Source organism: Pleurodeles waltl, chromosome 10, assembly GCF_031143425.1.
Source record: "Pleurodeles waltl isolate 20211129_DDA chromosome 10, aPleWal1.hap1.20221129, whole genome shotgun sequence".
NCBI classification, from domain to species: domain Eukaryota; kingdom Metazoa; phylum Chordata; class Amphibia; order Caudata; family Salamandridae; genus Pleurodeles; species Pleurodeles waltl.
In genome coordinates this window covers 158,368,157-158,393,093 of record NC_090449.1, presented here as the reverse complement: position 1 = coordinate 158,393,093, position 24,937 = coordinate 158,368,157, and the positions used below count along the sequence as shown (strand labels likewise).

The 24,937-nt window shown below is 42.8% G+C and overlaps 1 protein-coding gene across 1 annotated transcript in view; it reads right to left on the bottom strand.

Moving 5' to 3' along the window:
- Positions 1-24,937, bottom strand: part of MYO15A (myosin XVA) — a 761,224-nt gene that overhangs the window by 471,376 nt on the left and 264,911 nt on the right. Inside the window, exons 28-30 of the mRNA XM_069212299.1 lie at positions 17,366-17,509; positions 13,155-13,208; positions 9,110-9,191 (exon numbers count right to left, since the gene is read on the bottom strand). Of these exons, the coding sequence (XP_069068400.1) occupies positions 9,110-9,191; positions 13,155-13,208; positions 17,366-17,509 (280 nt within the window). The remainder of the gene's footprint in view (positions 1-9,109; positions 9,192-13,154; positions 13,209-17,365; positions 17,510-24,937) is intronic.

The window sequence follows — 24,937 nt, the reverse complement described above, 5'->3', positions numbered from 1 at the left end:
GTTTTACATCACAATTCTGAAAATGCTGCTTTTAGAGCATTGGTATTTTCTTGTTCTAACCATTTGATGACTGCTGCTGTTTCCTGGGTCACAATACTGTGAATGGTTTAGTTGTTGGGCTTTTTGTATTCCTCCCTGACAGTGAGACAAAGGGGACTAGTTGTTAGCTGGGTGGGCCATCCTGCCTAGATGGCTGGGAGCAGAGCTGTTCACTTCCCCAATTACACTTCAAATGGCTTGCCTTAAGAACACACAAAGGAACCTGACAGTGTTCTTTTTTCATCTCCCCCAAGACTTCTTGGAGCCTGGCAGGGCAAAAGAAGAACTGTTCTTTGCCAGATGCTGGGGTAGCATAGGAAACGCCCCTACCTCAAAAGGCTGGCACCAGGTATAAACACTGGACCCTCAGAACACCACATTAGTACACTCCTGGACCTTTGGGCATTACAGAAGAAGGACTGCCTTGTTCCCCAGAGGACTGTCCTGCTGCTTGAGTCCTGCTTTGTTCCCCAGAGGACTGACCAGAAGGATTCCTGCTGCTACCAGATTACTACAGTGCAGCCTGAGGCCTGCCTTGTTCTCCAGGTGACTGCCATGTTGCTTGAGGGCTGGCCTGCTCTCTGAGAGGGAAGACTTGAGCTGCTTGCCTGAACCCAAGATCACACAAGTGACTCTGAGGTCAGCTGGTTGTCTGCCTGTTTGAGCTATAGGGAGACAACATGCTTCCAGAGGCGTCCCCAGCAAATGCCCAGCTTACTAGCATCGACTGGACCTGCCTGGCCACTGTTTCTGGCCACTGTTGGAGTGAGTCCAGATCCCTAAGAAGTGCCTCCTCAGGTCTTGGACCCCTGGCTGGTGTCATACTGAACTCCTCCTACTGAAACTGCAAGAACTAGACTCCAGGGATAATCCAGAGGTTCTGGGCTCTTTGCATTGAGAAAACTTCCCCAAGCCTCCTCGTGACCACAAGTGGACTTCACCTAGTCCAGTGTGGGACCTGTATCGGACTCCTGACATGAGCTCTCTGGCTACCGACACTGGTCTTCAACTACTTGGTGCTCTTCATGTCAGCATCAACAGTCCCATGTTTCCTGCCAACACAACATCTGACCAGCAACCAGATCTTCTCGCCAAAAAAATGACATCTTCTTGGGCTCCTGCCAACACGAAGTGCTGACATAGGCTCCTTGCATAGAACTAGACTGAGTTATAATGTAAACTTCCCCTGGGACATACCAAGTCATGTATCAAACCTGAGATCCATCAGAGTCAGCCTAAATTATTGACTTTGACCCGGTTCAGCACAACCAGATAACAGTGATTGGCACTTTGTGCTTTTTGAAGCTAGTTTTACAGAAAATGTTAAAAAATCATAACTTCAGTTCTACTTCTGGAAGATTTTTGGATTTTTATCATTGTGGTGTAAGTTTATTTATTAAAATTTCCTCCATTTTTCTAAGTTGCCTTGGGATTTTTCTGATATTGTGTTTTCATGTTATTGGTCTTTCAGTACTACATAAATACTTTATGATTGCCATTAGGTTAAGTCTGACTGCTTTTGTGCCAAGCTACCAGAGGGTTAAGCACAGCTTTATTTAGTGATTCATGAACACTTCTGCTAGCTGTAATACCAATAAATTATTATAACCATATGTACATAGACTGAATATACAGTACTTGTAGAGAACGAATCACTAAGGCCACTAAACTCCTGGCCCATCAAAGCTTCAAAACAAAGGCACTTACCAAAATTAGCACATACATTATCTGAAATTAAGTCCTTTTTAGGGACATTGATGACCCAGGATAGGAGTGATAAATTGGTTCTATCATCAGAGTTCAATAGTCTTCTTAAAAAAGAAAGCGGAGAGGGTTCAATAAAAATCAAACAGGACAGTTAGAAAGGCCCAGTAGAGATGACACTGGGTTACAGAAGGTGAGATGGCAAGTGACATGGAAGGTGGGATGCTGTTATTTCAAAGAGAACAGAAGAGATTTCTAGCATGATACACATGTGTAAGTCACTCTCTGCTCTCTATGTCATCAGGAACTCTTGTAAAACCATGTTCTTTGAGGGATTTTAACACAAACGCTATGTATTACAACCATGTAGCACACATGCCCCAGCGTGCCTCAATACACTTTTCCTTTAAAGGAAATCCTTTCCTCTTTGCCAAGTGTCAGACGGACCTAGGACACTGCTAATGTCCGACCTCTAAAGTTGTTATTGTATCTTGTTTTCGTGAGTGAGAGAAGAACCAACAAAGTCAGGCATTTAGAGGAGGCCCCAGTTGGGCTCCGAGGAATTTTAGAAATTGGGTCCTTAGTTGGCAGAGGTATGCACCCTGTCGAAGCAGAGACCACACTTTTAGTCAGGGTAAGTCTGTCACACTCGCTAAATTAACCTGTGCTCACCCTCTGGTAGCTTGGAACTGAGCAGCTGGGCTTAACTTAAGAGGTAATGTAGAAAGTGTTTGTGCAACACTTAAACAGTAAAACAGTGGAAACACCACAAAAAAAGAATCCACAACAGATCGGAAAAATAGATCTTAGTTTAATGTACAAAACAAGACAACAACAACAAAAATCCAATAGGTAAAAGTCGAGATATGATTTTTTAAACAATATCTGCAGGTGTGGTGCTGACAAACTTTAAGTACCAATTGCGACTTTCTAGTAACGCTAGATTGGGGTAAATCCAAAGTTCAGGCCGAATGCAATATAGTGTTGGCAGACTACAGGAACCAACCTTGCTAAAACGTACCTTGGGTGGAGGGTTGCATCGATGCTGAAGATCTGATGCAGGGAGCAGAGGAGGTGATGAAAAGTAGATAGGTCAGTTCCAATCTGCGCAATCCGTGGATGTGTCATCATCGAGCCGCAAAGTTGACATCTCCAAGCAGGGATGTGGCGTCGAACCCTTTCCGATTAAGGTGATGCATTGTCGTTGAGCCGGGCAGCAGGGAAGGTCACCAAAGCAGGAGTCCAGCAAAGTCCAGCAGAGTTCCAGCAGAGTGGCAGTCCTTCCAGCATCACAGCAGTCCTTCTTCCTGGCAGAGTATTCTCAGGTCCAGAAGTGTACACACTTGGTAGGGTCAAAAGTCCAGTTCTTATACCGAGTAGTGACTTTGAAGTGGGGGTGATGTCAAAGTTGGGCATTGAAGTGCACACGAGTCCTCCCTTTCCTCCCCTGCCTCCAGACATACTACATGGGCAGCTCTTTGTGTGGGGCAGCCACAGCCATATTCAGGTGCAAGTGTCAGCCCCTTCCTCCCATATACTCTCAGGATGGGCCATCAGGATTGTGTATGACAGTCTAGAGGGAATGCACAAAGCTCAGTTGTCACCCAACTCAGATGTGTATTGGAGGCAGGCAGCAGGCACACAGGGCATGGGAGCAGAAAAATGCCAACTTTCTAAAAGTGGCATTTTTAAAGTTGTAGTCGTAAATCCAACTTTACCATTAAAGAGGATTGATTATTACAAGTCCATAGGTACCAAATAAGGCAGTCCTACTCCTTCTCAGTCAGTAATTGCACTTAATAAATGTATTACACAATCTCAAATCAATCACTCAATCAGGAATTTGTAAAGCGCACTACTCACCCGTGAGGGTCTCAAGGCGCTGAGGGGGGTGGGGTAAAAGATGGGGGAGGTGCTGCTACTGCTCGAACAGCCAGGTCTTGAGATGTTTCCTGAAGGTAAGGAGGTCTTCGGTCTGGCGCAGGTGGGTGGGAAGAGTGTTCCACGTTTTGGCGGCGAAGCTATCCTATGAGAGGGGTAAGCCTCACAGTAGGGAAAAACGAATTTTGGAGTTTTTCAGTACTTGGACGTGTAAAACTAAAGACTCATTAAGACCCTGGCGGTCTCTTGACCGCCAGGGTTAGTGTGACGGTATCACCACCAACAGGTTGGCAGTGTATACCGCCACATTACGAGTGCGGTGGGTTGGCCGCTGCCAACCCGCCACATCTCCACTCATACCTCCATGGTGGTATGAACCGCCGGGCCGGAGATGTACATCTTCGACCCGGAGGACCACAGAAGACCGCCAGCGGCATTATGAGCCGGCCTACCGCCATGGTTTCCACGGTGGTAGCACCGCCACAAAAACCATGGCAGTAGGGCTATAGTGACAGGGAATTCCTTCCCTGTCACCGGTAGAAGGCTCCCCCTCTCACCTCCAGCAACCACTCGCCCCCCCATGCACATAGCAGCCCCTACCCCCCTACAGCCACAGCACCCCCCATGCCACCTACAGCCACAGGGCCCTCCCTACTGACATGACGCCCCACCCCCTTCCCGCATACATGCACACATACACCCACACGCACCACGCATACACCCATTCACTTACACATCCATACACACATCCACTCACACTCATCCATACTTTCATCCACTCACATGCATTCATGCACACATACACGCATTTACTCACACATACTCACACGCATTCAGACATGCATACACACAAACATCCAAACATGCATCCTCACACGCACACACACTGACACGCAGACATGCACTCACTTCAACATTCATACACGCACCATGCATACACCACAACACTCACAGTCGCATTCACACACACACACACACACAGACACCACACACAACACCCCCACCCTCCAACCCCACTCCCCTGTTGGATGCCTGACTTACCTTGTCTGGCGAGGAGATCATCCGGCAGGGGGCGAGAAGGGGCGCTGTCACCACTGGCAGCGCCCTGCCAGCAGGACACTGCCAGGACGTATTAATGGTCTTAATACAGCTGGAGGCGTCCTTCTGGCGGGACGGTGCAGGTGGTAGCAACGCCAGTGCGCCGTCATCCGCCAGCATTTCTACTGCCAGATTTCTGCCCAAAGTGTGGCAGAAATCCAGCAGTATCCATTATATGGCGGGCGGGAGACCGGCAGCACTGTCGGTCTTCTGGCACCCGTGGCTTTAGCGGTCTCGCTTAGAGACCGCCAAAGTCATAATGAGGGCCTATATGTCATGCCTTTTACTTACATCGCTCCCTACTTTATGGGCTACCCTGGGCCTACCTTAGGGATTGCCTTATGTGTAATAAAAGGGGAGTTTAAGGCTTGCAAGGGGTTTTAAATACCAAATCGACATGGCAGTGAAACTGCACATACAGACTCTACAGTGGCAGGCCTAAGACATGTTTGAATGGCTACTTAAGTGGGTAGCACAATCAGTGAGGCAGGCCCACTAGTAGCATTTAATTTACAGGCCCTGCGCACATACAGTTCTCTTTACTATGGATTTATAAGTAAATTAAATATGCCAACTGTGGACACACCAATGTTACCTTGTTTTATGGGAGTGAGTACATGCACTTAAGCACTGGTTAACAGTGGTAAGGTGCCCAGAGTCCTAAGGCCAAAAAAAAATGTAAACAAAAGTGAGACAAGGTAGACAAAAAACTTGAGGGAATACCCCTCTAGGCTATCATGTCTAACAAGGATGTTTTGTCAAAACAAGAGGATCACTACGTAATGCCTGTTTAAGCTTGGATGGCTCCTTCTCATCCAGGCTCCTAAGTAGACCAGAGCTACTACATGGCACTATAATCTTTGGTGGGTGGGCACCCATCCATGCATATGGATCTGTGTATCACCACTGTTAGAATGGAACGCAGCATAGAAAATTGTGACAATGTCGATGTCAGTAGCCATAATAAAGAAAGATACCCATAACTTCATATATGACATATCCTTCCAAAATTGCATGTGGAACTATAGGGAACTTACAAGAATGTCATTAAATGAGATCTAAAGTGAACGATCTGGACTATGTGAAGATGGCTTTTCCCATTAATATGAGGAACCCAACTATTTTTTGTTAGTTAGTTTACAGGCAAAACGATTGAGTTCTTAAGTTGGAACTGGAAAAAGTATTCCATTTCAATTTGTGTACCAAGCTATAAAAGCTATTATACATTCGAAAATATTTGTGTGCATGATTGACTGGACAGTCTGCTTACAATAGAAACATCTATACTTTATGTGTTATTTCAACCAAGCATTGAATGGTAAAGAGTAAAGTATTACTTTAAAAATAATCCATGTTAGGACTACCTGTGATGCTCTGGTGCACTGAAACACATAGGACGCATGCATGTGGATGTAGAGTTATACTAAGTTTCACATGCACAACCAAACAATGATTGATGTACGTGATTGACCCAGCCCCATATGCGTGTTTCATCCTCGTCTAATCAAAAAGCCTGTGCCGGGGCACCACTAAGAAAACGGTATCACATTTGCTAAAGGTATGACAACTAGCATCCTAATCGTGCAAAGACACCTGCACGCATTAGTAAAATCTCTGGGGTCTCTTCACAGAAGTATTTGGAGTTTGTATAGTAGCACTTCTCTCGCTTTTTTTAGTTACTTTTATATACCTTTGTGAATTGGCCATAAAAAAAAAAATGTGACTATTAATGGGGACACTTTCATTTATGGTGCCCGGGCCTATTTGCTGTTCTAGTTCACCTCTGGTTTGACTTTTGCACACAGTTTCCAAACGTTTATGGTGCACTAAGCCCGTACAGATGTAAAAACATTGAAATGTACTGAGCAGTTCTCACTGGAAACAAAGGACTTTGCTCGTGTAAAATCCAAGGAAAGTTTGCTTAGCTTGAAAAATTGCTCAATAATAGGCTGCCACTGCCTTGCAGTGCGTAATGCCAGGAGCATTTAACTTTATTAATTGTTTTCATATGAACGGCAAAATCAGCATTTAACTAACCGGAACTGATCCAACCCATGTGTAAGAATGCCACCGTCTTATCTGATGTACCGCAGGAAAAGCTTCCTGGTTCACCCTCACCTCGTTCGCACAAAACCAAATTATTTCAGGTACAATTCGCACACAGGTAAGGCGTGTTGTGTCTTCTTTCTTACTTAATCACACACTTTTTATTGTAAAAGCCGTTTGCAAAAAAAAGGTTTCTAGTAGTAAAATTGCAAAACACTGTGGGACAAATACGTTTTAAAAGTATTAAAAAGAAGTCATGAGAGTCTGATGTGGGCCCCTCTACCTAATACCTCCATACCTCTTAGGTAATAACTAAGGTGCTTTAAGAATAAACAATGAGGCGATAGAAGAGAGGGTAGGATACAAGTACAGATGTTTTGCTATACCATGTGACTATATTATGGGAGGCTATGGTATGGCGTGCCTTGTGCTCTCAAATCTCCAACAGATGCCTTGGTGGCACCCAACAACCGAAATAAAATAAATAAACATATACATACATACATAAATGTTATGATATTATGTTTGTAGTGCTCTTAGATAACTGTTAAGATGATGTGCTTTAGTTTACGATTTTCCCCTATCATGTTATATCGTGATGGAATACTATGTTATACCATGATGCTAATGTCTGTTATGGTATGAAGTTAAGCCTTTCTTTGTGGTATTTAATGATGTTATGTTACGTTGTGGTACAGTGGTATGCTATGCTATTATGCATGTTGTGCTATAATGTCTTGGTAAGAAAGTATGCTATGCTGTGTTTGTGTTTTCATATGATAAGTGATGTATTGGTACTATGGTATGATGGTGCCTTGTCCTGTTATGTTGTGTTATGATGTTTTGCTTTTTTTCTGTTCTACACCAAGCTATGACAAGGCTTGACATTGTATGATATTGAATTTTATCTATAACGCTTTGTGATGAATGCTGGACTTCGCATAAGCATCATCAAGTGAGTGTTCTCGGTTATAAGACGTCTTAAAATGTCCTGACTGCACAGTGGTTCACTGCACAGTGGTTCACTGCACAATATACGCTGTAAAAGGTAATTCAACAACTGGAGAGACGTGCGAAAGACAATGAGGCATAAACTGGCCCATTCAAACACACAGCCGCTTGTCTCTGTGTAAGAGGAAGCGCTCGGTGTGCAGGGCGGACTAGAAACCAAAATCAGCACTGGCAAAATATTGAAAGCCGCCCCAGATTGCAGGAGGTCGTATCTAATAGAGGCGACCAGGGCAGGCATAGTTAGAGCATGGTAGCCCATACAGGTCTGGAAGGGGACTTCGGGCTGCAACCCAGCGGACAAATGCCAACGACGCAGAATGGCCAGCCCGCCCCCTGTCCACAAGGCAAGGCCGCGCCCAGAAAACAAGTGAGCACTGCTCATACTAAGAGGATGGATTAGAGCAGGAGGCGATTTAAACTGTGTGAACAATTAAGATTTTTCATCTGCGTGGAACACTTTTTGTTATAATATATTAGGGCCTGATTTAGAGTTGGAACATTATTTATTGGATTATTTATTTATGTATATATTCATTAATTTATATTCTTATATAGTGTTTCGGAACCCTGAGGCATTTAGCTGCTTTAAATCTAATTGAAAACCATTGTACAAAACGGAAAGGGATAAGGAAACAAATAGGTGTAACCCTGCAATTATTAGTAGGCTTGGGCAGAGTTTCCAGAATTCTGCACAGCAGAACTCTGCGAGGTGCCAAAAAAGCTCCACTGCACTACGCGGAATTCTGCCAGAGGCAGAGTTTGAGGAAGTCACGCTGTTCACGCTGTTTTTCAGCGACAGGATCTTGTCTCACGCTTTAAAATCAGCACAAACGGCATCATGCAGAGAGCCAGAGGGCGCTGACTTCTTTCTGCCTCTCAAGTAGATTTTCTTCTCGAGCAGGAGGTTCCTCAACACAAGCAGCAGCTTTCTGAATGTGAGCGGTAGCAACCTGCAGCAACCATTCACATTCAGAAATCTCACTTGCGAAATTTAGCGATTTCTCTCGATTGGCAACTAAATGTTGGCGAGATGCTCGAGAGGAAAAACACCGCTGTGCGTCACAGAGTTTTTCTGAACTCCGGGGAAAACTCCGCAAACGCCGCCAGTGGGGCGGAATTGAGGCAATGAGGCAGAGGAAAAAGCACAGGAGACACATGAGAGACTTCCTCTAATGTACCACTCCCCAGAGTGGAGGAAATTACCCAGTGAATCTTCTTCTGGATTGAACATTTCCCCTAGAAGTCTGAGATTATTCCATTATCCAGCCACCTCATTTCCAGGCTGCAGAGAGGCTCAAAGCTCTCACTCGGCAGAAAAAGCCACCCTTACCTGCTGCCAGCACCAGGAGCCTTGAGAGAACCACAGGGATTTCCAGGTGAGAGACGTTCACCACTTCCCTCTTTGTCAGCTCCTGCCATCAGTAAAAGAGGTATGTGGGCATTAGACAATGTGTTCTTTACTTTATTTACAATACCCGTTTTTAAAAAAACTTTTAAACGTTTTACAAAAAGTGAAGCCTTTCAAATGCTAATCAGTATTTTTTTATATTAGGAATGTAGCCGGATGCAGACGACATTGGGCACTGTTCCAAAAATGGTAAATCTGTACCTCTAGGTTTAACACCATCGCAGATGTGTAGATTTTGATGTTTTTTTACCTTGCTGAACATTTTGACTGTTCTCCTGGACAGAGTTTAATAAATCCTTGCTAAGTGAATGTGAACGCAGATTCGGGGACACATTTTTACACAGTGTGCAATTGAACGCATAAAGCTACTTTTTGTGAGTGTAATTGCAGTTTTATTTTCCTTTATTTTTTAAATTATGGCTCCAAAATATTTTCCTAGGGAGAAAAGAGTTCCTCTGCCCCACTAAATTTGAGGGAGGTCCACCCATTGAGAAACACAGCTGTCATTCACACCAGGGAAGGGGATTTTATCTTTGTCATTGAGAGGTGAAGATCTTTAACTGGTTCAGGGACTGTGCTGACGCTTGTGGATGTCCACAATCTTGCAAGATTGAGGGTGCTCTTACACTTTACAAGGCACCTCAGCCTGGGAGGCTCACTCACCATTCTTGGGAGAGCACTCGTGCATAAAGTTATGCCTTACCGGGCTACTATTACATAGAGAAATCAATTTACTAAAGGATATTCACATTTTGTGATAACAAGTTAACTTGCACTCGTAAATCGCGTGTAAATTAAAGAACACACCTGCAAATGGCTTTGCCAATTCGGGCCACAATGTGCACCGGTTATCATCAACAGCAATGTTACATAACCAATACCACTTGACGGTAATCTTACGCACAGAAAGATCATATAAAGAAGTACTTGCCACTCAGACCAGTGAAAAAATGGTATGGGTCGTTTAGTGCCATGTGCAAATTTCCACTAGACAGAATATTGGCATACCCTGCTCGATTTGGGAACATCCACTTGTGCCCTCCCTGAAAATCCTTTCCACTGGCTATGGATACCCACACGAGGTACAGATGGCCTACCACTGCCTTTATGCAAAGGGTAGTACTGTGTTCACACTGCATATTAGGAGCTGTGTGGGTGTCAGCGGTCTGTTAGATAAACTCCTATCTAAAGGCCTCATTACGAGGATGAAGGGCTGACCGTCGTCCCTCCAGCTCCGTGGTGAGAAGACCGCCACAGACATGGAGGTCTTATCACTGGGCCTATTACGACATTTCCACTGGGCTGATGGGCGGGAACCAAGGTTCCTGCCTGTCAGCCCAGTGGGAAAGGTGCAGCAGCATTGTTTCTGGCTCATAATAGAGCTGGTGCAATGCTGCTGAACTCAGGGTACACCAGCACCCTTGAAAAGTGCACTCTGTGCACAGCAGACAGTGCACATTTCAAGGGTGCTGGGGAGGGGGACCCCTGCACTGCGTATTCCATAAGAATGGGCAGTGCAGGGGCCGCTCTGTGGCCCCCTGCACTAGTTTTCCACCAGTCTTTTCGTGGTGGGTAAACTGTCATGAAAAGGATGGCAGAGAACAAGATTGTAATCAACACTGTGGCTCTGAGTTTAGTGCCGCTGAGGCTGACTACAACCAAAACTGCTGTCAGCACCTTGGGATCTTTGATCCTGGAGGGGACGGTAGACTGTAGGGTGGTCCAACCGCCTATCTTGTAATGTGATGGTCAGAACGCAACATCCGCGGCGGTCTGACTGCCACCACGGGGCTGGTGGTCCTAGGACCGTCAGCCTCATTATGAGGCTGAAAGTGTGTAATTATATGCATTTCTAAATGTCTTTAGTTTGTACGATCTGTATGCATTTTAGCACCTGGAGGCCAAACTGAAGCTCCAGATGTCTCTCCCAGTATATACTGACCTTCATGAATACTAGGCTTTGCAAAATTCCTTTTCTCTGAATTCCACCATCTCTTATTTTTCATTCTACATTTTTATCTATTATTCCATAAAAGAAATATTGTGCAAGGCAAGTAACCTTGAACTATAACCACACATTCATATACCTTCTGGGTGACCTTTGAAGGGTTTACCAGCATATGTAACTGTGAGTCAGTAGTCCTAAGGATAGCCCTGTGCTCCTAGAGAAGGCCAGCGAGCTACTCCTGAACCAACTATGGGTTCTCCAGCCATCTTCATTATTAATTCCCCAGGATCACCCATCAGCATGTATGAGCTTTGTAGTATGATTTCTACAAAGCTCATACATGCTGATTGTTTTTGTAAATCTTAATGCATGCTACAGCTATTTTATTATACCATGTTCTTTAACCTGATGATGCCATGTTCCTTACACTAAATAAGAGATCCTTCTAAATTGTAGGATTATGTTGCCATGATGTACTATAAATAGGTTGATGGGAATAATCCTTGCCTTCATCTTTTAATCTACAAATAAAGCATACCCTTACTAAATACTTGTACAACAATCTCAGCACAAAAGCAAGAGAACAATGGTATTTTCAATCTACCAGAAAAAAATTGGGCCATTCATTTTGGTCCACAAGGCTGGAAGGATTTTCGAATTTTGGGCATATTGGAAGGCTCCTAAATTCACCAAGTTCTGCTTGCATACCCTGGCCTGGAGCAGTAAACACAATCCGAGGTTGGCAAGACATGCTAATCCCTGACAGTGAAAATGGTTACAAGTCCTAAACCTTCACACTTGTAGGGGCATAGTTTACAGAGGTCAACTTGAACTGGTTAAAGAAAGTTACAGGTATCCTGTGCAGGTTGGGTAAGTGAAAGTCATGTGCTGAAACCAAGTTACAAAATTCTGCACTAACTGGACCCTCTGCAGAAGGTAACGTCATTGATCTGCATGTATGACATTCTTAAAGGCTGAGCAAGCTATCACAAAAGCACACACCAATGAATCAAATAACTTAGATGACAGGAGCACCTGCTAATCACTGGAACCAGCTTGAGGTGATGAAAGCCTCATAATGAGACTAGCCTCAAACTGACATAGCGTAATTACTTAAAAATCAAAAAGTATTCTATAACTGAGAACCTGGATACACTAACAATTTTAAGGGGCTATCCACTGCTTACTGTTGTGTTGCAGTTTGCAAACAGAACCCTAGGACTCCAAGCGGCGTTTCAATGCTTCAAAAAGTAGACACCACTTCCTGTCTGGAGGATGAAGATGAATTAAACAAGGACAAAGTAGAAGTCTAAGCTAGAGCGCGGCAGGGGCTGCATGGTGGGAACATAGGGCCTGGTTACGACTTCGGCGGAGGGGGTTAATCCGTCCCAAATGTGACGGATATTCCGCCCGCCGAATTACGAGTCTGTTATATCGTATGGAACTCGTAATACGGTGGGAGGGATATCTGTCACATTTGGGACGGACTAACCCCCTCCGCCGATGTCGTAATCAGGCTCATAGTCTCCTAGAAATAGATGAACATTAAAGCCCTAGAGAGGGATTCAATGAAGACACCACAAAACAGACCATTGGGAGCATTTTTCTATGTTTTTAAGTCAAGACAAAGATCATTACAGTTATTGCAGTCACTTTAAAATCATATCTACATTTCACTATTCTTCCTTTTTACAGTTCATATGTTGTTGCTTCTTTGAATCATTTCCTTATGTAGCTAAGGAACAGTTTAACTAATAAACAAAATAATGGTACCAAACATTACTCCTTAGCATTTCAGAACACATTCTTATTTACATAACACTTTCCAAAACAAATCAAACATATAAGTAGATCAGTCTAATAATAAACTTAATCTCTAACACATTCTCCCCAATTTCTTTTCAAATAAACATATGAGGAATATCAGAGTTCTTATCCTCCTGCCTGCCATGAAACCTTTGAAGACAATTAATTTGTCTTATTATTCATAAATTATATTTTGTGGTCAGTAGGATTTACCTTCTCAATTCTTTTCCTTTCTTCTTCTGCCACCCTGCGAGCCTCAGCCTTAATCTAGAAGAGGAAGAAATTAACCACAGGTTAATTAAGGGCAGAGGGGCAAATTTCTGCTGTACTCATCACCAACCCATAGCTAACTGACTCCATCAGCCCTCAGCAAGCCATCAATCAACTGACTCAAACAAGATACAGTCAACACACAGAAAACCCAATCTCAGCCACAAGCCATCCCATTTCAACAACAGCAAATTAGTACATGACTAATAAGTAACCCCTTATTTTCAGCCATCCTGCAGCCAAAAAAAACTAACCCTCAACACCATCAGCCAATCCACACTTTACCTACAACCAGGAAACACTCAACAGTGAACTTGGACCTCTCACAAGGTCTACCACAAACAACTATCAGCCATATCACATATTAGAAGATGCATTTATTACTTTTATTTTTTTATAGAGTACTTACAGTGTGCAGACTACAGCAAGTACTTTATTTCTTGTGAAGAACTTATAAGAAAAAAATTTGAACCTTGGAAAGATAGGACTGAAGAACCAGGAGCTGACTCTTAACTATCAATTGAACACCACTTGGGTAATTCACTGGGTTATTGCCCCTGCTATCCAGGCTGCATGACATCTCAAACAGAGGAAAAAGACAAATATCGTAGGTCCAAAAAGATCATTAAAAGTGCCACACGGAAGCAATGTTGAACATTTAAGACCACTAAAGAGCTGAAGTGGAGCAGAGCACTACTACGTTGGTAAACCCTGATAATGCTATAGCTGGTCTTTACCTCCAAATTTAGAGTGGTTTTCCATGGTAAACATCTGGTACTCAGTTTATTACATATTTCAGTACATTTGTACCTGTATATTTTTGTATCAGCGTTTTCTTGTGGGAATTGGGGCAAGAATTTGGAGTGCTGCAATATGCTTTCATTCTCACTGATTCAGTAAAACCACATCACCCAAGCGCTTCAATTGCAAAACTCAAAATACACACAAATGCCAATATTTTACACATATTGACTACCGTTTGCACGCCATTCCATATAAATAACTATGTAAAGAGGAAGATAATTGCCATTTACTACACAAAATAGACCGGCTTTACACATTCTGTCACACATTATTAGTATGGAGAAATAATAAAAGCCGTTTTAATCTTCTGTACATCACACTTAGAAAGACTAAAGTAGTTTAATGTGTTTGTGAACATGCTAAAAATGCTTGTTCCCATCACACTTTAAATTTTAAGGACAATCCTCAATTGCCTCAGTTGTAGTGTCTGTGCTATTTATATATTTTAAAATATTTAGTGGTATTAGCTTATAAAGCAAGCAAATATTTTATTTACGAACCTTTTCAAAAACCTCTTAAAGGCTGTCATCTTGTCTGTTGATCCTGTTCTGTGGTCCAGCTAGAGTGTCACAGACAGGTAAACAACGGTCTTTCATGTAATTAGATTCAGAAGTAGCTGGTCAGAAGAAGTTGTCTGACTTTGACAGTCTGTCTTTGGACGCACAAAAAATGTTGCAAGAAAAACAAGCCTTGGCAAAGCTAATAGGTTTCACTTATGCTAGATCTGTTGGCTTAGTCAATGTTTTTTACGTGTTGCACAGCAGCATGTGCTGCTGTGCAGCATGGCTTAAAGTAAATTTAAAAAAAAAGAAATCTGACACGTGTGTTGTGTGTTAAGTCAGCGAGGTATCAGAGTAAATTATGTTATTATTACCACGAGAGGAAAGAGGACATTTTGATTTTTTTTTTAAACATTTTTATATAATGCGAACTCTAACCAAAGATTTCTCAGTGCTCTAACTTGAGCACCAGTTATACTTTACAGGGTAACATTATTTTTGTTTTAGGCACGTGGAGATTTTTTTTTACAGTTTACTGATTGATTTGGCCAGAATCACAAGTAGCTGAGCCAACACCGAGACCTGATCCTGGTTTTCCAGTCTGAAACTATGGCAGTAATGGAGAGGGTGTGGTGTAACAGCCAGAGCTGCCGAGCTGGGGAACAAGGTTTAAGTCTCAGCATCCACTCAACATTCTGTGATTCTGGGCAAATCACTTACTCTCCCTATGCCTACCTAAAAAATGAAGGTGTCCTTGTATAATATAATTAGAGCTCATGTAAAGCGCTCCAAAACCTTGCAGTCCTGTTCGTGCTATATAAAACTACCAAAAAAAAGTGCAGAATATGTATTCAACAACATCTCTCCTAAAACGTGCATTTAAAACGTCTAAAAACAAGGACTAGAAGTTATTTTCTTTTTCCATTAAGACCTTCCCTGTAATTCGCCTGCCTAACATAGTTGCGACATATCCTTTGTGGTTGCTGTTTCATGTTTGGCCATCCCCTTTTCACGCTTTTACCCTGCAGCTGGCAATGCACTCTAAGGCCTCAGATGAGCTCTAGGCTATGACAAACATAGCTCCTCTGCGAGAATCATATATCTAGCCCATGATTTAAGCTCACTTTAGATATCACAGAGTGTTTTCTTTAAGTACCTGTGAGGCTGGAGAAGCCCAAAGCAGGGTAGAATGGAGAAAAGAGGTGAGCAGTCCATTAACAAATGCAGGCATAAAGACAGCCTGCAAAACAATGCATTCTGATGAGTGCTTCATTTCAAAATAAAAAAAAGTAACTTTGCAGGCATCTGAACACTGGGCACCGGAAGCAGTACTTGATCCAGGCTCCACTGAAGGACCGAGGAGGGGAGGAGGACATGCTGACCAGCAGAGTGAAGTGAAAATTGTTGTGGGAGCCAGTCAATGGTAAGTAAAGTGAGGAGGGAGCGAGCCAAATGTAGGTAAAGTGACATAGGAGCAATGTGGCAGCCAGCCAATGGTACGTATAGGTAAGTAAGGGGCGGGTTCTAATCCTCTTTGAAGTTTTTTTTTATTAACAAAAGACTTTGAAAGTGTGCGCCGTGCAGGCGAAACCAAAAAATTAAAGACCTTTCAATTTCTCATCCTCTGACTCCTTCAGAGTTATTGGGTGTTGCTGGGCACTTCACGAATTTCAAGCTCCTTGGCCCCTGCTGTGAACATCCATGGTCCCAGTACCCAAGTTATAAAAAAACACAAGTTCACGGGTGCAATTGTTTCTATGAGCTTGCAGCCAATACTGTCTGACAGCTGCGGTTGCTGAATACCAAAGGTACCTAGTCTTGATCCCACCTCCTACCTTTCTTCAACCACCTACACTTCTTGCCTCTATTTACCTTTCTCTTCCTCCTTTCTGCATTATAAGTTTGTTCCTCTTTCACTCTGGATCAAAACCTGATGATGAAAAAACGTCCAAGGCCACAAAAAATGAATGCCTGAGTTTACCACCTGCAACGGCAGAAATTAGGCACCATGTGCCACTATCCCTAACCCTAAACTTTTAACTTCAGCAATTAAATGATCCTGGTTCCATGAACAATGATCTTTTATTTGAGCTCATGTGACTCTTTTTGCGCAACTAATTTTAGCTGATATATATATATATATAAAAAAAAAAATTAAGATTCTTTAAGTTGATACTCATGTAACCACATTACTTAAATTTAAATACTAGGTCCTTACTTAACCATATAGTGTGATGCTGGGAAGATGAATCATATATCCCTATACCTCAATGCCCTTATCTGTCAAAACTGAGAGTGCCTAGAAATCGGCTGAACTACTTTATTGGGGGCTTAAAGAACTGAGCCACGCTGCTCAGTCTAGAACCAACTAAAAGGGATGGGATTCAACTTGTAAAATACAAGCCTGCCTGTTCTACTCACTTCATATTAATAGGTGCATCCCATATCCTGTCTCACCGCAGCTGGCCAGATCAACAGCTGGCAAGCATGTGTGACATGTGAACTGAAAGAGTACCTTGGGGTGGGAAGAAATATCTCCTCGCTGCCGCTCACAGGTTGGACACCAGCGCAGTTCAATTCTGCAGTTGCCACTGGCAAACAGAAGTGTAATGTGCTGGAAGAGCGGCGGTGAGAAACTAGAGGAATTAATAAAATGCACGATAATACAAGACGGTGAGGGCAGATGAACCTTTCCTGTTTGCCAGCGGCAAATACAAAAACTGCGCTGCTGCAATGCCACCTGCTTCACACCCTGGTTGATTCCACCCGGGCCATTCGAACAGACCTGGAAGAGTTACTCTTCCCCTCTGCACACTGACCCATCACTCATGAGAAATGAAGCCTACTTACGCCGTCAGCTCCATCTCCTCCATCCAGCGCAAAGCGCACGCTCTTCATGCCTCGCGCGCACACGACAGGTGCTCCCACTAGGGTAAATCTGGGCCTGGCCGGCGCGTGTTGTCCTAGGTCCCGGCTCGTGGGCGTCCTCGGCAGTTAACCGTTTCTCATGCTGAACAGAGCAGTGCTCCCCTCGATGAACACCGCCGAAACGCACCTGTGTGTGTGCTTCAGGCGGTGGCACGCGCAGGGCGTGCCTCCTCGCAGGCTGGCTTCGCCCTGCGCCTGCCAACTGGCAAGACCTGCAGTGACTTTCCGTGTACAGCACCTGCAGAGTCGCTGGCTCTGACATTTGCATGACGGCGCTACAGCGCCTGTGGCTGTGTCCGCAAAACCCACAAGTCTGCTGCAGCACAACAGGCACCTCTCGCTGCCTGCATCGCCTTCTGCTGAACATGCGGGGCTCACAGGCAAGCTAGACCTCATCTTTCCTACTCCACGCCGCTGCGTAGCAAAGGTGCCGTTACTCGTGGACGGCTTTTAACTACAATACACAGAGTTCAAGGGCTCCGAATGCCTCTATGTAATGGAGCCACTACACCTGCCGCACCTCTGAAAACTACGCTTCCTCTATCTCCTCAATTCGAGCAGCGATGGCACAAAACTATACAGCCCCTCATCTCGTACTGCAGGGCCTATGTTCATGCACCAGCACGTGTTTTATGTAGTCTTCCTTCAATTTATGGATTCAACCCTGTCTGCGCCGGTTCGCTTGCAGAGGTCTAACTGTCAATAGGTTATTTATTGCTGGACGGGCGGGTAATCCTTTCCTTTACTGGCGAATGTGGATAACACTTAAGCCAAGATAAAATAAGATACGATACGATAAGATACGATACAATAAGATACAACAGTGATACCGATAATTCAGAGATAAGGTAAGGTAAGGTACACTAGCAGGCGAATTGGTACCTCTTCCCAGCAGACCAGCTAAAACCGCAAATAGATCCTTTGGGGGTAAATAACCCACGTCATCTCTTGTTGCTATTGGCAGATTACTGAAGATTATTAACCAATTTAATGGCTCCCGTTTAACAACCTCAAAAGTGTGGAAGGATTAGCGGATCCACAGAATTGTGTCTGTGACTTTAGGGTCAAATATAGGTCCCTGCAATTGATGGATTGACCCGCTTTGAAACCCGCTTTAAAAGGCACCACTTTCAATATGTTTTCCTGAACAAACAACACCCATTTGCTACTGAAAGGTGAGCTAAATAAAGTTGTAAATCATGATTTGCCATTGAGGTCTACTTACCCTTTTGGGTCTGGCCTAGAGACAGTTTAAAGGCAGTTTTCACTGTCTCATCAGCTTCATGGAATTACAAAAAGCATTAAAATAGATATATTTAAACAGAGGAACGCTGGTACAACCCGCTTCATCCATTGGGCTGTTCAACAGTTATTCATATTTTGCTTCTACCCACCACAGCAATAGCAACAGCATGGGGCAACAGGTCAGTGTTTTTCAGCCACTGGCTCTGTGGAGTTCTAGGTGATGGAATTTTACCTCATGACATATTCACACCTCCTAAAAAGTACTGTACATCACTGCCACAGCTAGTAACTAATACTTGTCATTTTTTGTATCCATTTTTTCACATTTTTCACTTAATATCTATGTGTGTTTAAAGTTTCCCACTAGGATCCAGGAATAATTTGTAATGATCATAGAAACTAAAAAGGATTTCAATACCGATTCTAAGAACACCTTTCTGGTAAAAAAAGAACATGCACTATTATTTTTGAAGTATATAAAATGGTTAATTAAAAAAAAAAATTAACTTGTGATTCCAAGGAACCTGACACCTTATTTAGGTGTCAGTATATTTTTGTTTTATATTTTTGTGGCACATGATTGCAAACCAAACAATAAAAAATAACAATCACACGATATTGCAGAGGCAGACCCATTGGCTTTGCCAAAGCATGTTTTTTGCCTGGACCTTCAGTTTCTTAGTCCAACCCTGCTGCTAGGTAGTGACCACATGGGAGTAGAGAGATTTCAGCTTGGCTCTCGTTCAGAGGTGAGACAGCATTGGAGAACACATCTTGACCATCAAGAAAGGCTCAGAAGGCATGCGAGTGAGGGGCAGAGCCAGGAGGCTTGACGCCACACAGTCAAAGTGACGTTTCGCAGACCACCTTTTTCAGCAACATCTGCTGACATGCCTTAGAGAAACAATCTGACAGTCAGTGTTTTGTGAGTACATTTATATCTTGCATATCTTTTGGGAGGTATGTACTAGTATTTATAAAGTGTAAAGCTAGCTAGGAAGCATTTCAGCATTTTACAGGTAAAACAGACGACCTGCCCAACCTGCAAGAGTACCATTAAAGTATCATCCATTCATTACTTTGCTTAGAAATGTCAGGAAAGTGGATTGATGCCTATCTATCAAAGCAAGTTATTACTGCGTTCAGGGTGAGCTAGGATCTGGAAAGTTACTGCATTTTCCCTTTGAACTGGGAAACAGCAAATATCTCTACAGTGGCATATTCAAACAAGGGAATTTGGACTAATCCAGGTAAAATATTGTTTTATGAGTACAGAAATAGGCGCTTAAAATTATCACTTTTAGGCCCGCCATAAAAGCTTCCCCGCTCAATGGCATGAAAGAGGTGGCTGCCCTGCTCCATAAACCAAGCACTGCCAACAGCACAGTGAAGCGAAAGGCAGTCTCAGATGAACCTTGTACTTTCAGGGTGTGTGCTGACTGTCGACGAGAAAGTGATGGATACAGTATGTGAGTCAGACAGTGGCGCAGGAACAATTTTCAGAGTGGGGGCTGCTGCCATCAATGTTACATCGCTGAATTTATATGGCTTATGAACAATCCACTCTACACACAAAGAATGGATTCAGCAAATGAGCCATGCCCATTCAGCAGGAGAGTGGTACGGCTGTGGTATAAAGCCTGTGGTGCACGTTGAAGCATACTGTTTCAAATCTATTAAAATTACTGACAGCACATATCTCATTGAAATGGCCACAAAATTCGAACTAACATGCAGTTTTACTTATAAACGCCCACAAATAATAATGTGTGCAAATTGTCATTGCACAACACCAAGTAAAGTGCCGTAGTTTGTTCTGATCCTATTAAAATGTTTCTTTTCATCACACTTAAAAATTACAACAAATGTGCTTAATTTTTGGTCTCCTTACTCCGGATATATTTTGAAATATATGAACAGTTAATTTACAGGCATTTAGATTTAGTTGTGTGTTAGGGAAAAACTGACATCGTACAGTCTTTCCTTTCACACTCCCCCTACCACAGCAAGACTGTCACCTAGTTCACTTTACAAAATACTCTAAATTTGCAGTCAGAGAAAAACAAGAAAACCATCCCTATTGATGAGCAGTAATTTTCTACAAAACATTGCCTGACATTTGACCCCTGCCTCTGAAAGCCTTTGAAAGCACCATTAATATGTAAAGATGAAAACAAAATTTAAAGGCACTTGATTTGCTCATTCATCTTCTGAACTCCAGCCTGGTTATTTTGGAGTTGCTGCTGCACCCCAGCAGCCTTACTTCAAGCGCCTATGGTCAGAATGAGATCAGCAGGACAGTACCAGCGGAACTGTGCTTCTTCATTTAGAGACATGAAGGACAACCATGTCCAACTTTGGAATTTCTAAATGTATGTACTACATTTGTGACTACGTACAACTGGTCAAGTATATTTATGACCACAGTGGCAATTTGCAAAGCGAACTATGCACTAATAGGTAGTTTTGCAAAATACTGATGCATAGTGGGTCACAACATGACCAACCTCATAAATATTAATGAGGTAGGTCGCAATTTGAAACCCACTAGGATTCAATGCCATCGCACGGATACTGGCCTGCTAGGGTCAGGAGACCACCATAACTTTGACTGCTTTTAAATAAAGTAATCATTTTGTTTTAAATGCAGCCCATTTTCCTTAAAGTAATACTGGATGCATTTAAAAATGAAATATTTTATTAATATTTTTAAAGAACAGGCAGCAGTGTTTTTTAAAACATTATCAAAATGGAATGGGTCCCAAGGGGACCCCTTCCCATTTGCAAATGGGTTACCATCCATTTTGATTTGGTGGTAAAGTCCAAATGTTTAGTGCAGTGGTGTAACAAAGGCCCCCCCTGCAGTATATTACTTGCAGTGGACCACTTCCAGCTTTGTTACGCAACTGGTTTTGTGATCGCATTTTGAATGCAAAGCACTAGTACATACCACTACGATTAGGTACTTGGAAGGGATGCCCTAAATACGCTCTTTCCAAATACAAGTCATTAGGTTCCAAATCCAAATTGATATTCTGTAATGTGTTACTGAATCACAAGTTAGGTTTGGTACATTAGAAAACGTCTTTTTGCGTTCACAAACGGACCGATTGTGTGAATCGGGCTATTTGCAACTGCAAACAAGCTTCATACATCTAGCCTTATGTTCATTCATTCATTCATTTGTGAAGTTGCAAATTAGTTCCACAAATAACTTTTTGAAATTTTCTTCAACAGTTCACAAATGGCATGTAAGTTGTGTTCTTTAAATTCAAGGGAAAGTCTTGGAAAAGTAGGTTTTGAAGAGATAAAATCTCAGCAACAAATATATTTAGTAAGTAAAATAAAATTCCAGCATCACGTTTTCATGAAAATGTTTTTATAATAATTTTAGTCTGGACAGGATTTTTGTGAAATATTCAAAATGCCACAGTCTTTTCAAACTAAAACATTTTTAAACTTTGCAATATTCGTTGGCCAAATTTAAATTTTGCAAACAATGGTGGGGAACATGCATTTTTCTTTGTAGGTCTCTTTATACTGTTTGGGGATGAGAATAATCTTTTCACAATTATCATTTTATTGCTAAAGAAAATCATTACTTCCAACTTCACTCCTTTTTGTTGTCTATTAGTTTTGGGTGGAACATGATATCTTAAAGTCCTCAAATCAAGTTTTAGGAGCTTTACCAATCCTGACTATTTGAATGTTCAAATTACATTCCATGTTTTTTTATGGGAGATCTTTGCCTGAACCATTTACAGAGAACAACCAATCAGCTCATACTAAACTCCAACCCCTCACTGACATATCTTGCGAATATCAGACATGATGAATGGACAACCTGGACCGATTCAAAGTGGCTAGGGCCTAACGTACTCTTACATGCTTTGTGAAATGCCTCTGAAACATCTACAATGGGAATACAATAGGAATATTAAGGGATTATTAATTAGAATTTGTACAAATAGAAATGATTGTGACTTTATTGCATTTTTACTATTAGGGATTTAGTTAGAGCTAATTCGTAAAAGTATGTAAGAGTATGTAAAACAGTACTTCTGTGGGACTACTTTCTTTCCTCATAAATGGTTTTTGTGAGTTGGCTGGTAGTGTCTTACATCTGTCTTTGGCATAATTTACTCCTGAATTTCTAAGAGTAAGGCATTAGCTCTTGCAAATGAATGTCCTTGCATAACATCAGACGAAAATGAAACAACATCAATGCCTCTTGGTGAAATACCAAGTGGAAAGAATAGACAAGAAAGATTTTGAACTGAAGATGGAGGTACACCACTGCAAGCGCAAGATCAACGTGCTGCCTGCAAGTGGTTTACTGTCCAGAATCTACACTCCTAATAGCCTGGACCTCTTTAAAAGGACAGTCAACAAGAGCATCAGTTTTGTGTCAATTATTGCAATGGGATTTTGGGGAAAGCTATGGATACATTTAGGGCCATCCTGCACAATCTAAGCACAAAACACTGTGTGGGTAAACTGGAAAGCTTTTCTGTATGGGTGCAGAAGGTAGTGCAGCCGTGCCCCTTTTATCCTCTGCCCTCCGCCTCCTCAAGATGTCCTGGAGGGAGCGCAGAAGCATAATGACCCATAAGGATGTCATTTTAAGTGATTTCGCCCCTTGCAGAATCACCAGATTCTGATTCTCAAAAGATTCTTCACAACTTAATTTAATGTTGGAGCATAAAAAGCTATTTGCGAACACACAGTGTCTGGTTTGGCAGAGTTCTATCCTTATAAAACCATCATTTTTCAATAAACAGGTTGTACCAGTATAACAAAATTACAACAATTACAAGTTTCGGGCAATGGTTGGCTTTTGTGAGTGAGTTTACAGGCAAACGTTGTTGAACACCTACAAACACAGCAAATATGAAAGTTTGTGGGTATTCATGTACTGCTTGCAATTATTTGTCTGCCCTGAAAACTGTTAGAAGTCGGGTCTCTAGTTGGCAGAGATATGCACCCTGTCCAAATAAAGACCACAATCCTAGTCAGGGTATGTCACAACACAACCTAAATTATACTGTGCTCACCCTCTGGTAGCTTGGCACAGAGCATGCAGGGTTAACTTAGAAGACAATGTGTAAAGTACTTGTGCAATAACTCATACAGAAACACAGTGAAAACACCATAAAAAGTACTCCACACCAGTTTAGGAAAATAGAAAATATTTATTTGAATAAAATAGGACCAAAACAACAAAAATCTAAGATGCCCAAGTCAAGATGTTACTTTTTAAAGGTTAAATTAGTCTCAATCCATAAGAATGAGTGGTTGTATCCTTTTAACACACAGTACCTGGGGTGGAACAAAAATAACGATACAGAGGGACACAGAGGAGGAGATGTGCCGAAATGTAAATTTTCCTGGCGTGACAAAGGTGATGCATCATTTCTGTCCACTATGCAAGGCGATGCATGGCTATCCGGGAGCACAACCTTGATTTCTACCTGCAATGTGGGGGTATTTTGATGCCCAAGGACGATACAGGGAAATCTAGAATGGGTTGAGAAGAGGAAACAGCCGCTGTGTCCAGCTGGCAGGTGATGCAGTGATTTTTCAGCCGCAAGGCAGGCGCTACATTGATCCGGCAGGCATTGCATTGAGTTTTGCAGGTGCTGCGTTTTCTGGAATTTCTTCTCTTTGGTGAAGTCTCTGCTAGCCCTGAGACCTCAGAACAGGAGGCAAGCTCAAGCCAAGCCCTTGGAGAGCGCTTAAGGAGGAAGACAGAGCCCTTCCAGGAGAGTCCGGGGTCAGCAGGCAGCAGGGCACCAGCAGTCCTTCCAGCAAAGCAGACCAGATAGGCCTTTTGGGCAGCCAGGCAGTCCCTCTGACAGAGTCCAGTTTTAGGTCCAGAAGTGTCTGATTTGGTGGGGCCACAGACCCAGAATATATACCCAAAACTGCCTTTGAAATGTAGGAAACTTCAAAGAGTGGTTTTGAAGTGCACAGATTCCACTTTCAAACCAGGCCTGTTTGCCATGAGCCCTGTGGGGGTTATCAGTCCTTTGTTTGAGGGCAAGACACTGGCCTTTGAAGTGTAAGAGAGAGCCTCTCAACCCTTCCTGCCCATGGAGACCCATCAGTATGTAGATGAATGCAGATACAGCTTAGTGTCCTGTGTTTATGGCTCTCTGGGTTGAATGCACAAGGGGAGCTGTCACCCAGCAAAGACCAGACGTGGACTGGAGACAGGCTGTAAGGCACAGATGGCAGTAAGTACAGAAA